The sequence below is a fragment of the Typha latifolia genome, chromosome 4 (genome assembly GCF_019914945.1).
Source record: "Typha latifolia isolate L0001 chromosome 4, TyphaL0001v2, whole genome shotgun sequence".
Classification (NCBI taxonomy): domain Eukaryota; kingdom Viridiplantae; phylum Streptophyta; class Magnoliopsida; order Poales; family Typhaceae; genus Typha; species Typha latifolia.
In genome coordinates, this window is record NC_133089.1 from 8994323 (window position 1) to 9012908 (window position 18586).

Genomic DNA, 18586 nt, shown 5'->3' on the forward strand with positions numbered 1-18586 from the left:
TTTTTTTAATTCAAATACTCTTCCAGTCGCATCCAATATTTATGGAGCCATATTGATATCGTATCGGTATCCGATATGTATCGAATATTGGTACAGATAGGCAAACGAAGTATCCATAAAACCTGCTGGTAGCATATACATGTGTAGACGGACATTTACAAACAAATGTCAAATCCTCAAAAGCATGGTTCGAATTATCAACCGATCCCATTATTTCTTGGCCATTTCGGCAATACATATAGGTATCAGTCCTTAACGATCCGAAACTAACGTTGCAGCAAAGTTTTCCTTTGGTTTCAACCTAGTATTGACCATATCAGTCCAATATTGGTTGATACATATCAGTTGTATCAGCCGAAAATACAAACCTTTCAATTTTCTTCTATGCGAGCTATACGTGGAATGCACCAAAAGTTGCATCCAACCTAAATACAACTTGACGTAAAATGTTAACACCCCTATGCTCACTTCTATTGCAAAGGTGGTGATTAGCCTCATCAATAAGAGGCTACCTATCACCTCTATTGTAGAGTTGATGATGGCACTGTGCACATGTATTTACTAAATTCATCAGAAATTCAATATTTGTTCTTAGTATTTTTCAATCTTTGTATTACATCATTACCATCTTATGTGAATAATCTAAATTTTCTTATCTTTGTTTTCCTCAACTTCTAAGATTTTTCTAAATTTTGTATTATTTTGAGAATTTACGTAGTTAAATTATATTTCAAAACTGAAACGGTCAATATAGCGGCTGAAAGGCCGACGTGTATCATTTTCTCTGACGACCAAATACCAATACTTCGAATTTTGCTCCACACGACATAAAAATATACGGATATACACATTAAAGGAGAATTAGTAAACTTGCAAATTGACCAATATATGGATATACGCATCAAGGAAGAAATAACTAAAAAATCACAGTAGAAATAAAGATGGATAGTCACACATTCCTCCATAATGAGAATGCGAGGAAGAAATTGACAAACCTGATGCCATCACACTCGCAATGCACCCATCTTTCACAGACATCACAGCAAACCATTGGTCTTATTTCAGAATCTCTATAAACCTACAAAAGGAAGGAAGTAACATTTCAAATATATAGAAATACAACAATTAAAATTGCATATAAAAAACTGAAACCAGAGGACATGAAGGCAAAGGATTTGTGAGACATATATATATATATATAGAACAATACAAGTTCAGCTGTGCAATTTTATAGAAGAACATCAAAAGCCAACTTCAGTGAAATGTATTCTTGCCACTACAACTGTGATTACTTTTATCTTCAGGTCTAACATACAAGTCTGCCACAAGAATAAAAAACAGAGAAATTTTGGTACAAAGTTTAACAGAATCAGAAAGTTGAAATTTGAAAACCTTGACAAGTAGAATGCCAAAGCAAGAGAGAAGAAGAAGAAAGAGAACTTCAAGCCTCCAAGGAATCCATGACTTGTATGGAAATGAATGACATTATAGGATAGTCTTATCAATGTGGTCTCCAGATACGTATTTCATTTGTAGGAGGATCCGCCACATACACACCTTTCCAAAGCAACTATTTGACCTTGAAAAATGCTAGTTCAAGTCAAGGTAGGGGTTGCTAGTGTTGAGCTCATGGTGATATGATCCAAGTCTGATTTGAGTCCAAGTAAGAAATTCCAGTCTACGCAGCTCCAATTCATAAAATATTCATGCAATGTCCAAATAATATGAAACCAGATGGATTAGATCGGTGACATTATGATCTACAACTTTCATATTTAAACTTTCTTTATTTTTGGATTCTATTTGGGACAAAACAGAATTACAATTCGAGAAAAGGTTGGAAAACAACTAAGATAGGTTTAATTATTTGTTTCATATTTGGTTTAGGACTCTTTTATTGTATTCTCCAAAAATAGGGTTTCATGGCTTTATATCTTAGGTATGCTTATTGAATGAATTTATCTTCCTCAATCTCTCTATCTATCCTCTCTCTAACTATTTTTATCATTTAGTAAGTCCTCTTTCCTTACCACCCTCTACTCTTAGCAATTTTCTCTTTCCCTATGTGATATAAATCTAGTATGAATATAATGTCTTGGAAAACAATCGACCCAAACAAGTAACTAAAATAAAATATAGTAAGTAATAACTGATAATAAGTTAATTGATTAAAAGGATCACTACTAGATGGAAGGAGAGAAAACTACTCAGATAAGACAGTAGCTTCCTCAACTCTCAAATAGGTATGTCGATAGTAGAAAGGCCTAAAATATGGTATAAAGAAAGTTTTTAGAGTTTAGATTTACCAATAAATGGAATAGTAGTGCTTTTACATTAAAACCAAGTCCTATTCACGTCCGGCTACTCAAATATTTTCTTTCACTACTGGAATCTTCTGGACAGCAACAGTAACCAACGAAAAGTAAAAATTGAAGAAGGAGAGAGATTTAGAGAGAAAGTAGAAGAGATTAAAGAAGAATCTTAAGATGGAGTAGGAGAAAAGGAGAGAAAGGGAGAGAAGAAAAAGACAGCAAAGGAGAAAGTGAGAGATCTCAAATAAATCATATTCCAAATCGTTCCTTATTTCTCATGCAATAACCCTTAAATAGGTTAACAACTTTGATTCTAGCTGATTCTAATAGGAACTTATTTCCTAATAGGACTCTAATTGATCATCTTACTTAAATTGACTAATCCAATTTAGGTAATAAATCAATGTGCACATCCCCCATATATAAGCTTACCATAACTATCAATTGAGATTCTAATAGAAATTCATTTCCTAATAGAATCCTAATTAATTAGGTCTTACCTAAATTGACTAATCCAATCTAGGTAATAACTTAATGGGAACATCTCCCGCATATAGACTTACCATACCTATCAATTGACTAATTCAATTGATTATTTAAATTAAAAATCAACTCAACAAATTAAATGTGAAAATAAGTTAAGCCTAATTAGCTCAATTAGACTAAAATTGGATTCAAGCAATTTTATTTTGGTCAAATTTAAGATGATGTCCACATTTGATACGATCTCCCCTTGGGCTAAGGTTTAATCTATCCCGTTTCTGAAAGTTGTAGTCGTTGGATCAACATAAAATTTTGATATGTTGTAGCTCTGGAAAAAAAACTTTCCAATGAATCTAATTTCAGGGAAATCGAACGGCAGGATCTGGAGATAACGTCAAATAAATAGACGAACGTCAAGGAGTCCGTCTATGGATCCGTGGATGAAGGCACAAGATCCTAGGAAGGTTATGGTAATGATAGGCTGATGTTAATAGGGTGGCACCGGTGAGTAAGTGGTGGTAGTGGGATTATGGATGATGAAAGGGTAAGACGAGAGTAGATAAATTTGAAGAAGGGGGAGAAGTGGGTCGCCCTAAGGGACTAGGGTGAGTGGCCGGTCGAGAGAGGCTAGAAGCGGCGGAGCCGGAGAATGAGAGAACGAGAGAGAAGAAGATTAGGGCAAAACTCAATTCATTCAATAATGACTCCTTGGTTGCCATCCACACGTTTAGAGGCTAACCAAACAATTCAAAAATGGCAATTATTAACCCTAGAAAAAGTGGATTTTTGCTAAAGCATTTGAACGAGGTCGATCGCGTTTGAACACACTAAAAGCGTTCACTGTCTATGTGAACCTGATGCAGGCGTTCAAATGCGGCGTTCGAATGCGCCCGATCACATTCGAACACATATTTCGCGTTCTTTGGTTTTCTGAACCTGATACAGGCGTTCGCAAGCGCATTCAAACGCACCCCACCCGCATTCGAATGCAACCTACAGAAAACTTATTTTTCTCTAAAATAAAACACTAAAACAAGAATAAAAAACTTATTTTTCTCTGTCGGTGGGCTTACCTGGCCACTAAATTAACACTTCTGTCTTCAATCTGGATCCATGGCATCTTCTTCTACAGCCTAAGACTCAGACCGATTCAACTGGGCTATCCTCCTCCATTAGTTCAGGTAATGCCGATCCCACCACATGATTAGGCCCGATCTGGGCCTTCAATGCCGACACATGAAAAATCGGATGGATCCGGGTTCCTTCAGGTAGGCCCAACCAGTAAGCTACTGGTCCGAGTCGTTGTAGCACTAAATACGGTCCATAGTACTTGTGACCCAGCTTTTGGTTCAAAATCGGCCTCAATGTGGATTGCCGATATGATTGAGCTCGAACGAACACCAATTGATCCACCTCAAACTCTCACTCACGTCGGCCCTTGTCATGAATCTTCTTCATGCGGTTTTGGGCTGATGCTAGGTGAATCTTGAGCCATCTCAAGGTTTCATCTCGGTCCGCAAGTTCAAAGTCGAGTTCGGTCCGATTCGCTGTCGCGAGTCTATCATAGGCACGCAAGACAAGGGGAGTGCGCTCATAAACCACCTCAAAGGGAGTCATGCTAATGCTAGAGTAATGAGCTGTATTGTAAGACCACTCAGCCTATGGAAAGAATTTGACCCAATCCTTTGGTCAGTCCGCCACAAAGCAACACAAGTATTGCTCTAGTCTGCGATTCACCACCTTGATTTGGCCATTTGTCTCGGGGTGAAAAGCTGAACTAAGGTTGACTCGAGTTCCTTGCAATCTAAAAAACTCATACCAAAACTCGCTGATGAAGTTGCAATCCCGGTCTGACACGATCGTCCTAGGCATCCCATGCAAGCGAGCCACTTCCCTAACAAAAATTTTAGCAACCTTTTTCGTTAATAACGAGTGCGTCAAAGCTATGAAGTGAGCATATTTGCTCAATCTATTCACCACGACAAACCATGGTTTCCAGTTTCGGCTAATCTCGAGTGGAATCGGCCGAAACAGATCGGGATCCCAATCCTAACCGAAATCAGTCGGTTTGCTGGTTTCGGCTGGGGTTTCTGCAGTTCCGACCCGGATCCGACCCGGGGGACATCAATAATTGATGTCCCCACCCCCCACCTGCCTCTCTCCCTTTTCTCTCTTTTCTTTCTTTCTCTCTTTTCTTTCTTTTTCTCTTTCTCACGGGTCTCTTACTCTCTTTCTCACCGGCGACTGAGTAGTGAGTAGATAGATCTCTGGTGACCTCGACCTCCGGCGACGTTTTCCGATGAAGATTCGACGACCTCAATCTCCGACGACCTTGGATAAGTTTTTTTTTAAGTTTTTCTTTTTTCATTGTGCAGCAACTGCACCTGCAGCAGGTGCTGCTGCACACCAACACCTGCAGTAGCACAACCTGCAGTAGGTGTTGCTGCGCACCTGCTGCAACTATTGCAGCAGCTACTGCTGCAGCAGACTGCTCTGCTGCTCAGAGAAGCAGCAGCAGCAGCAACAGCTTCTCTGCAGCAGCAGCACCACCTGGTGCTGCTTATGCAGTTATGCCTCATAAATTTTAAATTATTTCTATTTTATTTTAATTTTTGTTTATGTTTTTTAGTTGTAGAGTTAAAATATCAATGGCTCCAAAAGAGAAGTCATAATACCGACATTAAGTGGCAACATTGCATCACTATTGGGCAAGATAAAAGATGTGTTAAATGCAACTGGTGTGAAAAGGAAATGAGTGGTGGTGTCAGCCGTTTGAAAGAATATTTAGCTGAAAGATAAGGAAATGTAGCACCTTGCACTCAAGTGTCATTGGGAGTTAGAAAGCAGATGTTAGCTCATTTAATTGGCAAAAAGAAGGATAAACAATCTGCACAACAAATAAAGTGAATGGTTTGTGAAGAATTGATGCATAATCCTGTACACATTGATGATGATAGCAGTGAGCAAAGTAAGGAAGATGAGGAGGAGAGACAAATGAGGAGGGCAATGAAAGAAAATAAAAATATGCATAAAGAAAAGGAAGAGATGAGAAGAAGCACTGGTGGTAACTTTCAAAAATCTAGATTAGTTAATATACGAGAAAGAGAATATAAGGGCAACAGTTCTACCTATAGGACTACTGGTGTTACAACATAGTCTGAAAATATTGGACCAATGGATATATATTTTCAGAAAAAAAAGGGTCATACACAGACTTCCATCAAGACAGCTCTCAAAGGAATTAAAAATGCAAAGAAACACATTGGTAGGGCTATCTCTAAATTTTTCTTCTACAACCATATTCCTTTCAATGTAGCTGATAGTCCTTACTATCACACTATGGTAGATGCTATACAATCAGTAGGGCCTGGTGTTCCCCCTTCTAGTTCAAATGATATTGCTACTAAATATTTTGACTCAGAGATAGATGAACTTCATACTTATATTGAGACATTTAAACGGTATTGGGATGAATTTAGTTGTACACTGATGTATGATGGGTAAAGTACACAAAACAGAAGAAATATAATTAATTTTTTAGTGTACTCTGGCATGGGGACAATATTTTTGAAGTTGGTGAATGCTACTACTCATTTTAAAAATACAGATTATATTTGTCACTTGATGAATAAGGTGGTACAAGAAATCGATGAAAAAAAAGTAGTCCAAGTGGTTACTAATAATGGGACAAATTATAAAGCTACTGAAAATTTACTGATGATTAAAAGACTTCATTTATATTGGACGCCATGTGCTGCACATTGTATTGATCTGATGTTAGAGGAAAGTCAAAGAGGGCCTCCTTTAAGGTTCTAAGCCTTAAAGCCCTCACATCGGCTTATATGTTTCCCCGTAGCCCGGAGATAAAGGTAATGCAAAGTTGTTTATCAATCCATGAAGGTTGCCAACGACTATTTATCCTCTCAAATTCTTCTTGGTATGCCCCAATCGTGGTCCTTTGCACAGTCTTTGAGAAGAGAGCATCGAAGTCTTTATACCCGGACGCTCCAAATTGCCATGTGATATCGGTGCAGAAATCAGCCCAACTTTCAATCATATCATGGGCATTGGCTGCCCGAAACCAATGAAATGCCGCATCTTCAAGGTAGAAGCTCGTAAGCATCACCTTATATTCTTCTATTGTACCTTAGTACGCGAAAAATTGTTCTGCCCTATACAACCAATCGATCGAGTCACCACCTTTAAACTTAGGAAATTCGAGACGCACAATTCGCCACGGATACCGTTGTCTCGGTCTAGATCATATCCAAGCCCTTGTCTAACCTGAGGAGGATGCACCATGAATGATTGATGATCCCTCCTTCGGTTTCTATTATCTCGACGCAGTTCCAATTCGTATTGCCCTGCCCATGGGTCTAGATCTCCAAGATGATCTTTATTTAGGTTTACTCGTTGAACGAGCTCACCCATAACTTGGCCTGGTAGAACCATCATTGCTTATATCTGCCCATAGGGTTATGGCAGCAGAGGTTCTTGCTGGTGCAGATTCCGAACCAATGGCGGCGGATTCATGGTGGTAGACTCGCATCAGGGGGTCGTTGGTGCATTTTCGATCGCCATAGCTTCTCTTGTCGCCCGTATTTCCCGCATCATCTCCATCTTCATTTGATTATTGATGGCCATCTATTCGAAAAGAAACCCAATCATGGCTTAAACGCTAAGTTCTTCCGTATTCGGGTTCAGTCAGGCAGTTCTGCGGATGGAAGTTCCCGCAGCCGTTTCCCCCTCCTCTATTGGAGAAATCTCGTGCACCTCGCTTCACCGTGCAGCCATGGCTCTGGTTGTCGTGTCCGAGAAATGATAGCTCTAATACCACTCTTGATAAAATCTCCCCTTAGGCTAAGGTTTGATCTATCCCATTTTCAGATCTGGACAGGATCGGGCACGAAACTTTGGAAAAGGATTCGAAAGTTGTTAGCTGTCGGATTAATGTGAAATTTTGATATGTTGTAGCCTTGGAAAAGAGCTTTCCAACGGATCTAATTTTAAGGAAATCGGACGGTGGGATCTAGAGATATCATTAGATAAATAAACGAACGTCAGAGAGTCCGTCTATAGATCCATAGATGAAGGCACAAGATCCTAGATGGGTTACGGTGATGATAGACCAGTGGTAATAGGGTGGCACCGATGAGTAAGTGGTGATGGTGGGACTATGAATGATGGAAGGGTTAGGGCAAGGGTAGATAGATTTGAAGAAGGGGGAGGAATGAGCTGCCCCTAAAGGACTAGGGTGAGTAGCCGGTCGAGAGAGGCTAGAAGCAGCGAAGCTGGGGAATGAGGGAACGAGAGAGAAGAAGATTAGGGCAAAACTCAATTCATTCAATAATGACTCCTTGGTTGTCATCCACACCTTTAGAGGCTAACTAAACAATTGACAAATGGCAATTATTAACCCTAGGAATAGTGGATTTTCGCCAACCACGTTCAAACGCACTAAAAGCGTTCTCTGTCGATGCGAATCTAATACAGGCGTTCGAATGCATATTTTGTGTTCTCTGTTTTTGTGAACCTGATGTAGGCGTTCGCAAGCGGGTTCGAACGCATTCACCCGTGTTCGAACGGGACCTACTGAAAAACTTATTTTTCTCTGAAAGAAAACACTAAAACAAGAATAAAAGACGCCCCTAAAGTGTATTCATACTTGAGACGATATAGATGAAGTCCGAATCGTATCAACATCACTGTGACAGTACTCTTTCTCACCGTGCGCAATCCTAGCAAAGTTATTACCTACGCTCCACCATCATCTACACTAACCCTTAGCCCTAATTTATCTACCATCTATACTAGATATAAATTCTAGATTCAATGTGCACCACTTTCAATCATACAATAATAGCTCTATTTGCTATCTCAGACTGATTTAATCGTAATTCTTAGTCCGTCATATCAATTTAGTATCAGAGTTCAAGTAGCTCTAAGCCAGTTCACAACTATTTGGTATCAGAGCTCAAGTACCCCAAGTTGATCCGTAACATGTGGAGAAGATGGGAGATGGCTCCAAGGGTGAAGGCACCAAGACCAACAAAAGGAACGGTTTTGAGAGCATTCTACCACTTTTTGGCAAATCTCATTGAAAACCCAATTTACCGCCTATGTGCCCTTAGCTTCTCTAGAACCCGCTCTCTAGGGCCCAAGGTTGAGATCTTCTCACGCAGACCCAATTCTTTAGAATCCTGCAGCATCAATTCCGTCCCACAAAAATCAACGTTTACTCTACAAGTTCCAACTTTCAAAGAAAGTTGAAATCAGGCTCCCTTCAACATATGTAGAGCTTTCCTTGATAATAAGAGTATCATACAAATTCATTTGAAATCTTTGCAGCTGCTCAAAACAATCTATATATATCATCGACTACCATATTATGTATATCCATATTTTGGTCTCCAGCATGATTATATGATCTTATCTAGAGATAATTTTAGTCGAGCATATTTTATCATTAATGTGAGTAAACCGATCTTGAATATGAATATGTTGATGATATATAGAGATGAATAGAGATGGCTATACTATTATGACTTTATATCGAGATGATCTATAGCATGAGTATGCATGTGATAGACTAGCAGGAGTATGCATGTATTAAATATATGATTGGAGATTTTATCACATCATATATTTCCTTTGACTCTTCTTCCACTTAAATTCCTGATATACACGACTTATTATATTACTGGAAAAAATACATATGATCTATCATTTAGAAGGAAAGCATGAAATCTGATAGATATGATAGTTAGTAGAAAGCATGAGGATACCCGAGTGGGCGCGAGAATTAGGGCGTGTCTGGAGATGATTGATCGCTCAACATAATTGCAATCTTGTAGCTTTACATCCGATGTCAATAGTCTGTGTGCGCAGCAGACATTCGGACACATGTCGTTTGCTAGGACATATGTGGCGAGTTATCCTCATGTGGCTTCTATCAGTTAGTTGGGTACCCGGGTTTGGATGATAATGATACCTTTAACGGTTGGCAAAGTATGCTCTGAGCCTTCGAGCTAGATTATGAGATCGAGTACCGGATGTTGACTATACATAGTGGTCCAGTATGATGATATTCAGATATGACATTAATGACTTAGATGTTGAAAAATGAATATAATTTTATTATCATCTGATATACTTGATTATCATGTAGTCAATATGCATCATATGTGGTTGCATTTAATATTATAGCATAGTCATAGTTGGCATGCATCATATGTGTCATATTTGAGAGAGAGTTATGATAATGGTATGATATGAAGGTTTGTTTATATATTATCGAGAATTATATACTTTGATCAGTTATGGCATAATATCTACATTTCATTTATATAGTATTAAGGATACATTCATATACTCATTCATAGCATAATGTTTCTATGTGATTCTTATTATCCAATACATAATTTACTCTCTGTTTCTATTCACTGAGCTTTTTGCTCACGACTCTCTTTATTTATTTTCTAACCCCCGCTCAATCAGATATTATGGTACGTGATAGCGACTTGAGATATCCTAAAAAAATATTTTAGAGTAAAGATAAGGTGAGTTATAGACGTGAGATAAAATAAAAGATAGTTTATCTAGAAATTAAGTTATATTATTATTTGATATTTGTACTTTTTTGTATTAGACGATGATTTATATAATACAAATCGAATTATATTGTACTCGTGTGTTAGTGGTTTTAGTTGTATCTTAATAATTTGTCGTGACCTATGTGAGCCTTACCAGATCATATAGTGATCTAATGTATATTATTGTGGACTTGAATATTAATATGTTAACAGGTTTATTTGGTTAATAGTATAATTTATTTGGTGATAGATTATGTGAGCATAGATAATTAACAGGTTTTATTTGATAATATCATGATTATATGAGCACAGGAGTATATATGTTCGTGACGAGCCCCACCCGACCAAACCTTTCGCGTGCACCAAACGTGTCATGTGGGCGTGTGGGCGTGCACGTGCCCATGCCGGGCAAGGGCGTTACAACATTATTTCAACCAAATTCGTAAAAGTCGATATGAACAAGATTGTGTCCATGTTGGAGTAGGTAACACCACAAAATGACCACAAGTTTCAAGGACTTCTAGGGTTGAAAATTTACTACTACAAGTTCGTGCAACATTATGACGATATAGTAGCCCTGACTACTGCAAGTTCGTACAATATTATGACGATATAGTAGCTGTGCTAATAAAGTTCTCGCAAAAGGATGGGTTTCGATAGTCAATCAAGTCTGTGAAAGGCATTTGATGCATTGAAGAAAGCAATGGCAACATTTGTCTTGGCTCTTCCAGATAGGGTTTATTGAAGGGCCATTTATAAGCTCCTATAGATTGTGAAGAACTTGGTGATTGCACACAATCGAATGAAAGTTTAGCAAAATAATCATCGTTGAGAGCTAGAGTTTCAAGTGGGAGACTGGGTATATCTAAAGTTGCAGCCATATCGGCAGACATCAATGCAAGTTGAGTTGGCAATGCGGTTTATGGGCCTTTTGAGGCAATTGAGCGGGTTGGACTTGTAGCATACAATCTGTGCATTCCGGACGAGGCATGCATTCACTTAGTGTTCCATATGTCCTTACTTAAGCAAGTAGTCACTGAAGCGTGTAATGTACCACAATTACTGAAGATTGTTGAGAATAGGAAACTTGTTTTGGAATTGAAGGGGATTTTGGATATTCACTAAAGTGAAGGGGTTTCTTGGCGGATAAGGCATTGGTCCATAAGGAAGGACTACGTGAGAGGCTTTTAAGGAGATGAAGCTAAGGTTTCTACATCTGAACCTAGAGGAGAAGGTTCGTCTTCAAGGAGAGGGGACTGATAGGAGTAGAGGTCTAGTTGCTCCGTTCTAGTTAACCTATCAGAGAAGGCAATTCAGATGTCGTGCAGGGTGTGGCGACATGCATAGGGGATGACTAGGAGTTACTTAGTTATGGGAGATTAATCTAATTAATATGTCTTTGAGTCAATCCTTAGTGAATGAATCTCTAGCTGATTTACTTAGTTTGGGTTAACTCCCTGAGAAGTTGGGTCAAACAGGGCTTATTATAAAAGGAGTTACTCAGTTACTTTGGCAAGCAATAAAAAAATTTCCTCCTCCATCTCTTCTCTCTTGGTCGGCTGAACTAGCCAAGGGACTAGGATTTTCCTATTTCTTCTTTCTATCCATTAAATTGCTGCAGCATTAACTGATAGATATGTCAGGTCAGAACCTATCATTCTCCTTTAGGTTATTAATAACAAACCAGCAAATTACAGATTTTAAATTATAAATTATTTGATACTGCAAGGATGTGGAACAATGCTTCAAAAAGCATATCAAAACATAATAAGCTGAAAGAGCAACAAAGTACATTTTAGGCTGAAATTGTATGAGCTATCATTCTCATCATTATGGCACCACAAAGTAGCAACCAACAAATCACAAAAGGCTTAAAGAAAAAGAATATACCTTCAAACAAACTGGGCAATAATTTCCTTTGACAAACAGCCTTCCACAAGCATCACAACAGGTATATCCTAAAAACCACCTGTAAACCATGTTTTGTCAGCAATATTCATGGCACTGGCCTCATATTTACGTGATTCAACAAGATGAAGTTAACATCTCACGAACTCCAAAGCTTTGGAATTCTGCCTACAATTATTCTTGATTAGAGAGATCATGCTTGAGGGCCAAAAGTAGCACCTTGTGCTAAGTCCACTCCCAGGAACACTGGATCCGCAGCTGTGGCATCTAGTATGTTTTGGACACAAGTATGGCCCATGACTAACATTCTGCAAGGTAATTAAGGTAAAGTAAAGTTGATAAGTTACTTGTAGAAAACCCATTGACAGAAACCATATTGAAATATACCTTGTGAGGAGGCTGTTGACAATAACAATGATAAGCGCCATCACACCTTTTGCAAAACATTAACTTATTGGGATCACCAGTTCTTCGGCAAACCTAAATGATCGAAAGCAGCTAAACAATTTGAAGCCACCAAACTAATACAAGACAATGGTTATACAGCAAACAGGCATATTGAAGAGCTTCTAGCAATTTGTGCTCATTTGTTTTACACTAACTGTTACAACTTACAAGTAGCAAGATAGAGCAATACAGTAACCAAATCAATAATAAGATTGGCATACTACCAATAACAGCAGAACTATCTTTCTTATAAAGTTCAACATGAGTGATTTTTGCTATGTTTATGGAAGTCAGCAGAGAATCTTAGAATATTAGCAAAGTTAAAATTCAACTATTATGAGATTGTTTCATAACTTCATTTATGGTAATCCAATCCTGTTGCAATCAATATGCCGATCCCTGTTAGGGATAACCACAATCAATTTTTGTACTATATTTGAGAATATAATCATATATATCAAATCTGAACATATAATTATCAGAAGCATCAATTATAGTTTCACATCATATATCAATGCCAGATAGCATAAAAAACAAAATAGTGTAAATGACAATGTTCCAGCAAAATTTAGTCCCCGTACCATGTAACCACAATTAGCACTAAATGGCACCACAATATAGGATCTCACATAGGCACAATAGGCACAAAAGGATGGCAATTAAGATTCAGGAATATTGTTTATAGGCAAATTCAATGCTGGTTAGATAGATTCAACAAAGAAACAGCAAGAAACAAGAAAGTAATGGACAAAAGAACAGGTAAATTGCATAGCAATAAAGAGTCAGTGAAGAGTAAATTATAAAGACTATGAATAGCGCATACATAAAAGCACGCATAAAAAAAAGAAACCAAACTTCAATGAGGAAGGAAAACAAACAGAGGAGCCCTGTACTTCAGTACTAGGCTCTCAAACAAGTCACATCAGGCCAGCTCCTTTTATATATTCTTTATCACTTTCAAGAACAGAGTCCAACTATTGGGTAATAATGAAGAACTGCTGTAGAAGAGTGAAAGGGGATAGTGCACAAGGAAGAAAAACCAGAGATAGGTTCTAGTATTCACTATGCTATTCACACGAATAGTAACAGTACATATCAAGGAATAGTAAGAAGCAAACAGTAAATTCCCTTTGAAGGACCACATGCAAACAAATTTCTTTTCATCCTTATATAGTGCATAAAATGTCTTGCATAGCACCTTAGTCAAGCCAACAACAGAAAATATTGAATAACCATAATCTCCTTTAATAGAGACTCCTGTCAGAAATAAGATTCTGAGGATTCATATGTTGCCTTAGATTGAAAGCTGCATAACATAATCCAATAGGATTAGGGGAATCAAACTCGATCAGAGTTCTTGCCGGAGCCAATTCTATTATTTTAAAAAAGGTAGGTCTCCTAGTTGTGCCAAGTTGGGTTAGGTAAGACTCAAATCTAATTCAAAACCAACGGTTACGCATCTCTCTCTCTCTCTCCCCTTAGTCATCCGTACCTTTGTCTCCTTTTGAACGACTCACTTCCTAGTCATTTGCACAACATTGTGTCATGTTTTGCTGGTTGTGTTACACAAGTACCAAATGACCGCCAATAGACCTAGTGCTAGTCCTAATTACATCATTAGAATAAACAAGTCTTGACTAATTACCACTCTACCATCAAACAACAGGCAAACTTTTATGACTACCACTCTACCATCAAAGAACCGGCAACCTTCTATGACTAAATACCACTCTAACACCAAATTTCATAAGTTCTTCCTTCCAACTTCCTAGAGAATATAAATTTTCCTATTGCTTTCCAAGAAACTTATATAACGCCAATTGATTAAAAGAACGTCCACCTTATCATTGGTTGGTTAAGCTCATGTGACAAGAATGAAAAATGAGCAAATGTTTATATTCAATAGTGTAAGGAGTTCTTTTTCCTTCTATGGCAAAAAAAAGAGTAAAAGAGAAGAAAGATGATCTTGAGTCTAAATAAAGGCAACTAAATCCAAAATTTGAGGCATATATTCAAAGTCGCTACTCCACAAGCATGTTGGTCATTAAGTGACAGAGGAAATAGGCCTTCAATCTCTAGATCAATGTTTTAAAAAGCGGCCGCGGGTGGCAAGTGGTCACCCCACCGCCTAGCGCCTAGGCGGATGACAAGACGGTCTAGCATTTTTAATATAAATAAATAAATAGTATATACAGAAATTTTAATAGTGCACTAAACCAAAACACTAAATAACATAATCACATTGGCTAATTGCTTATTAGTGATAACTGAATAACTGAGATATCTATTTACTAACTCTAGTTTATTCACATGAATCACATTTCAAAATCCTCTAATCAGAAATTATATACTTAAATAGCAGGCAATTAGTAATTCCCCCAATTAATAATGCATGACAGTGAAAAAAAATCCCTTCTCTATAATCTTAATTCAATAATTCATAAAGCAATTAGCAATTAACTCCTCTAAATTGGTTAGTTTTATTAAACCCGATCCGTTATAAAACCCGACCCGCTCACTAATAACCGCATCTCGACTTGGCGGGCCGAAGCGCTAGCTCGCCAAGTCAGGCCAGGCGGCCCACCTAGCACTATTTAGCGCCTAGGCATCTCGCCAAGGCGCTTGGCCGCCTTTTGCCGACGCCTTTCAACATGGCGGGGCGGCTGGTGCACCGCCCCGCCATGGCGGCCGCCTTTTCCGCTTTTCAAAACAGTGCTCTAGATATTTACTTCCAAACTAAACTCATTGATCCTAGAACTAGTAATTTGAAATTTAAGATGATTTTCTTCTGAATATCCTGTATCAAATATTTATCTATCAATATCCATTGTCAACATGTCTCAGATATCTTTCCCCCTCATGGAACCCAGAAGATACTACTAATGACCGTTGTACGTATGGAAAGGAATAAGTTATTGATAGTATTACATATCAGTAGTAGGGCATGCCCTCAGAAAAGAAATAGCAACTTCATTAAAGTATTCAGACTTTACAGAGAACCAATATTCCAACCAAACAGTTTGAGATTCATCCTAAGTTGTTTATCCCACTAAAAGAGGATTTTGCATATTTTATTTTATATGCATCTTCCATATTTCTTCTTTCTCAGTACAGGACAAATTTGTATGATGGAGAATAGAGCATAAAGAGAACTAACCTCACAGATGCGGCAAGATGGACAAGACCATAAATTCCAATGAAAAAGATCTACAAAGAAAGAAACATCAGCAAAAAAATGTGCAAAAAAAAAAAAAAGAAAAGTAGAAAAGAATTGCAAAATTTACAGATATTTAAACCTCTATATTCAGCCCAACTTTTCAAGCAGCTCTTATGGTACTTCTTGCTGCATGTCTTGCATGAAAGCATTTTAATAGCTTTGCTACTTCCTTCATCTTCTCCGGAAAAACATATACGGCAGATAACCTTGACAGCGGAAAATCCTTGATCTTCTCCAGCATGACAGCCAGCTGCCTCTCTTATTACCTCCTGGCAAAAGCAAGCATCTTTGTTGACTTCTTTTCTACACCATGGAATAATTGATCAAATAAATATAATAATAAGAGCATTCAAAAAAAAACCTAGCAAACTGTAAGTACATGCAAATTATAATATGTCCTCGACTATTTTGGTCAAATTGAATCATGAAGTCAAACCGTCAGGAAATTGAATATTTCTCCTGTCACATCTAAACATGTGTCTAGTTCTTTTCAAACCAGCACAGTCCATGAAGTTTTGTGGTTAAATGCTCTTATGGCATCTCTCGGGTAGATAAATAACTATACTGATTTCCAGGCATTTAAACTGCATAAATATTAAATTAGTCCAACTCCAACTGATCTGATGATAGGTAGAATATTTTCCATGAAAGTCTGATCTAGAAATTGTGGAGCTTTACCAACATTGAGAGACGTATTCCATGGAGAGCCTAGATTTTCATCAGAATAGTGGATGTCAGATCAGGCACAAAAATTAGAAAGATGAGCAATGAAAAGGAATTATATTTATTATTCTTTAATGCACACGAATCCCAGATGTAGTAGCCAGTTAGCCGACCCCTCATTCTCATTATCATATATGCCTCCAATCACAGTCATTCAATCCAATCAAACAGCTCCATAATGAAAAAAAAAAAAAGAAGAAAAGAAAACAAGGAAACCAAATATAAAAGGCTATTGTTTATGTCCCACATTAGAGAAGAAAAAAGAAGTGAGGAGAGAGACATCCAAATGATCTTTCTCCTCTTATCTCTTCATCTACAAGATCCACTATCAAACAAAGCTTTGATCCCAACACCAACAACAAGCAAAATTAGAGACGCACATGCACACGCGCACACACACATCCTAAAAGAGTTGGTTTCGGTTGAAGCCAATTATAGCATTCCAATATTTTTCTTTTTGGTTTCCACCTGTTTTGGATCAGGGTTGGCCAAAACCAGTCCATATTGGCCAATACAAATTGGGTTCATCTGATTTTACAAACATACGACCTCAGCACAAACGCATACATGAGATCTGTTTAAGTTTAATCAATATAATGGCAAAAACCATATTTTCAACCAACAGAGAAATATGGCTTACTAAAATCCTTCACTCACGTAAGCAGTCATCTAACGTATCAAGTAATATTAGCATCCTAAAAGGATCAAAAGATCTTGAACGAGTCCTACTACAAGAAAATAATTCTGCACTAAAACGATTACATCAACGCCATATATCACCCAAATCAAAAAGAAGAAAACCGATCCATGAATGAAAGAATTCTTTTCCACAATCATCTAGCACAAACCATCAAAAATCAAGGCAAGTAATGCGAGAAACATAGCAATTACCGCAGAGGCCCCCGTCTCCATCCTCCGGGCATAGTCCTCGGCGGCCATGGCCTGCCGCTGCATCGCCGCACGCCTAGCCTCCTCCCCATCGTCCGCTGGCGCCGTCAACAGCGGTGCCTGTGGTGGCGCCACCCGCGGAACCTCCACCTGCACAGTGGCAACGGCGGCGCCTCCATCCCTCAAAATCCACGGATCGCTCAAGAACTCCTCGAGCGCCTCGATCTCCTCCCAGAACTCCTTCCTCGCCTTCCCGTTTCGCAAACCCGAGGGAAACCCTAGCTCGCAGTAGCATACGCGCCGACTACCAACCAAAAGGAGAGATTAGAGACATATAAGCATACAAACTCTAGAGAGAGATGTAGAGAGAGAGAGAGAGAGAGAGAGGCAGAGACCAAGTGATGGGGCAAGCGACGTGAAAGGCCATCGGATCTGGAGGGGGAAAGAAGGGGTTTAGCGGGGGATTTGGTCCTGTGATCGATTTGAAAAAAATTAAGACAGGAAATTAGATAAAAATAATACGGAGAATAGGAATTAGGAATAATAATTACAATAAGGGCGGAATAAAGAGGGGGATTATTGGAAAAGGGGAGGGAACCACGAACGAAGGGGTGGGAGCGGTAGGGAAAGACGGCGTAACGGCTTTACACGTGAGGTTGGGGTTGAGATTGGAAGTTGTGAAGTCGATCCGGGTATAATTCAGATTTGGGCTTTTCCCAAATCAGGACATGGATGGGCGCGCGCGCACTCTCAAATCTAAATTCTTATGTTTGCACTTCGCTCATCCACGTCCGGGGCATTCACACAGACGAGTTTTTTAAGCCTTTTCCATATACTACCTACCCTTTGGCAATGTACTATTTACAAAATTATATAAAAGTGAAATTCGGCAAACATCCTCCTGTAAATTCGGCGAAGCCCATCACGCACAGATATGTTTGTACACGCATAATTTATCACCAAATAAATCATACTATTAATCTAAACAAACATGTTAACATATGAATATTCAAGTC

General features: G+C 38.4%; 1 protein-coding gene across 2 annotated transcripts in view; it reads right to left on the bottom strand.

Annotated features, from left to right (window-relative positions):
- The window catches only part of LOC140787396 (uncharacterized), a 33123-nt gene extending 14764 nt beyond the window's left edge, over window positions 1-18359 (bottom strand). The window contains exons 1-9 of one of the 2 annotated variants that reach the window (XM_073136293.1): window positions 18176-18359; window positions 17966-18041; window positions 17574-17874; window positions 16039-16228; window positions 15900-15949; window positions 12683-12775; window positions 12515-12603; window positions 12278-12356; window positions 996-1078 (exon numbers count right to left, since the gene is read on the bottom strand). In XM_073136293.1, coding sequence (XP_072992394.1) covers window positions 996-1078; window positions 12278-12356; window positions 12515-12603; window positions 12683-12775; window positions 15900-15949; window positions 16039-16228; window positions 17574-17874; window positions 17966-17997 — 917 coding nt within the window. In that variant the 5' untranslated portion in view covers window positions 17998-18041; window positions 18176-18359. Of the gene's footprint in view, window positions 1-995; window positions 1079-12277; window positions 12357-12514; window positions 12604-12682; window positions 12776-15899; window positions 15950-16038; window positions 16229-17573; window positions 17875-17965; window positions 18042-18121 lie in introns of both variants that reach the window. The other variant, XM_073136292.1, reaches the window with a different exon arrangement.
- Between the last annotated feature and the right edge of the window lie 227 nt (window positions 18360-18586).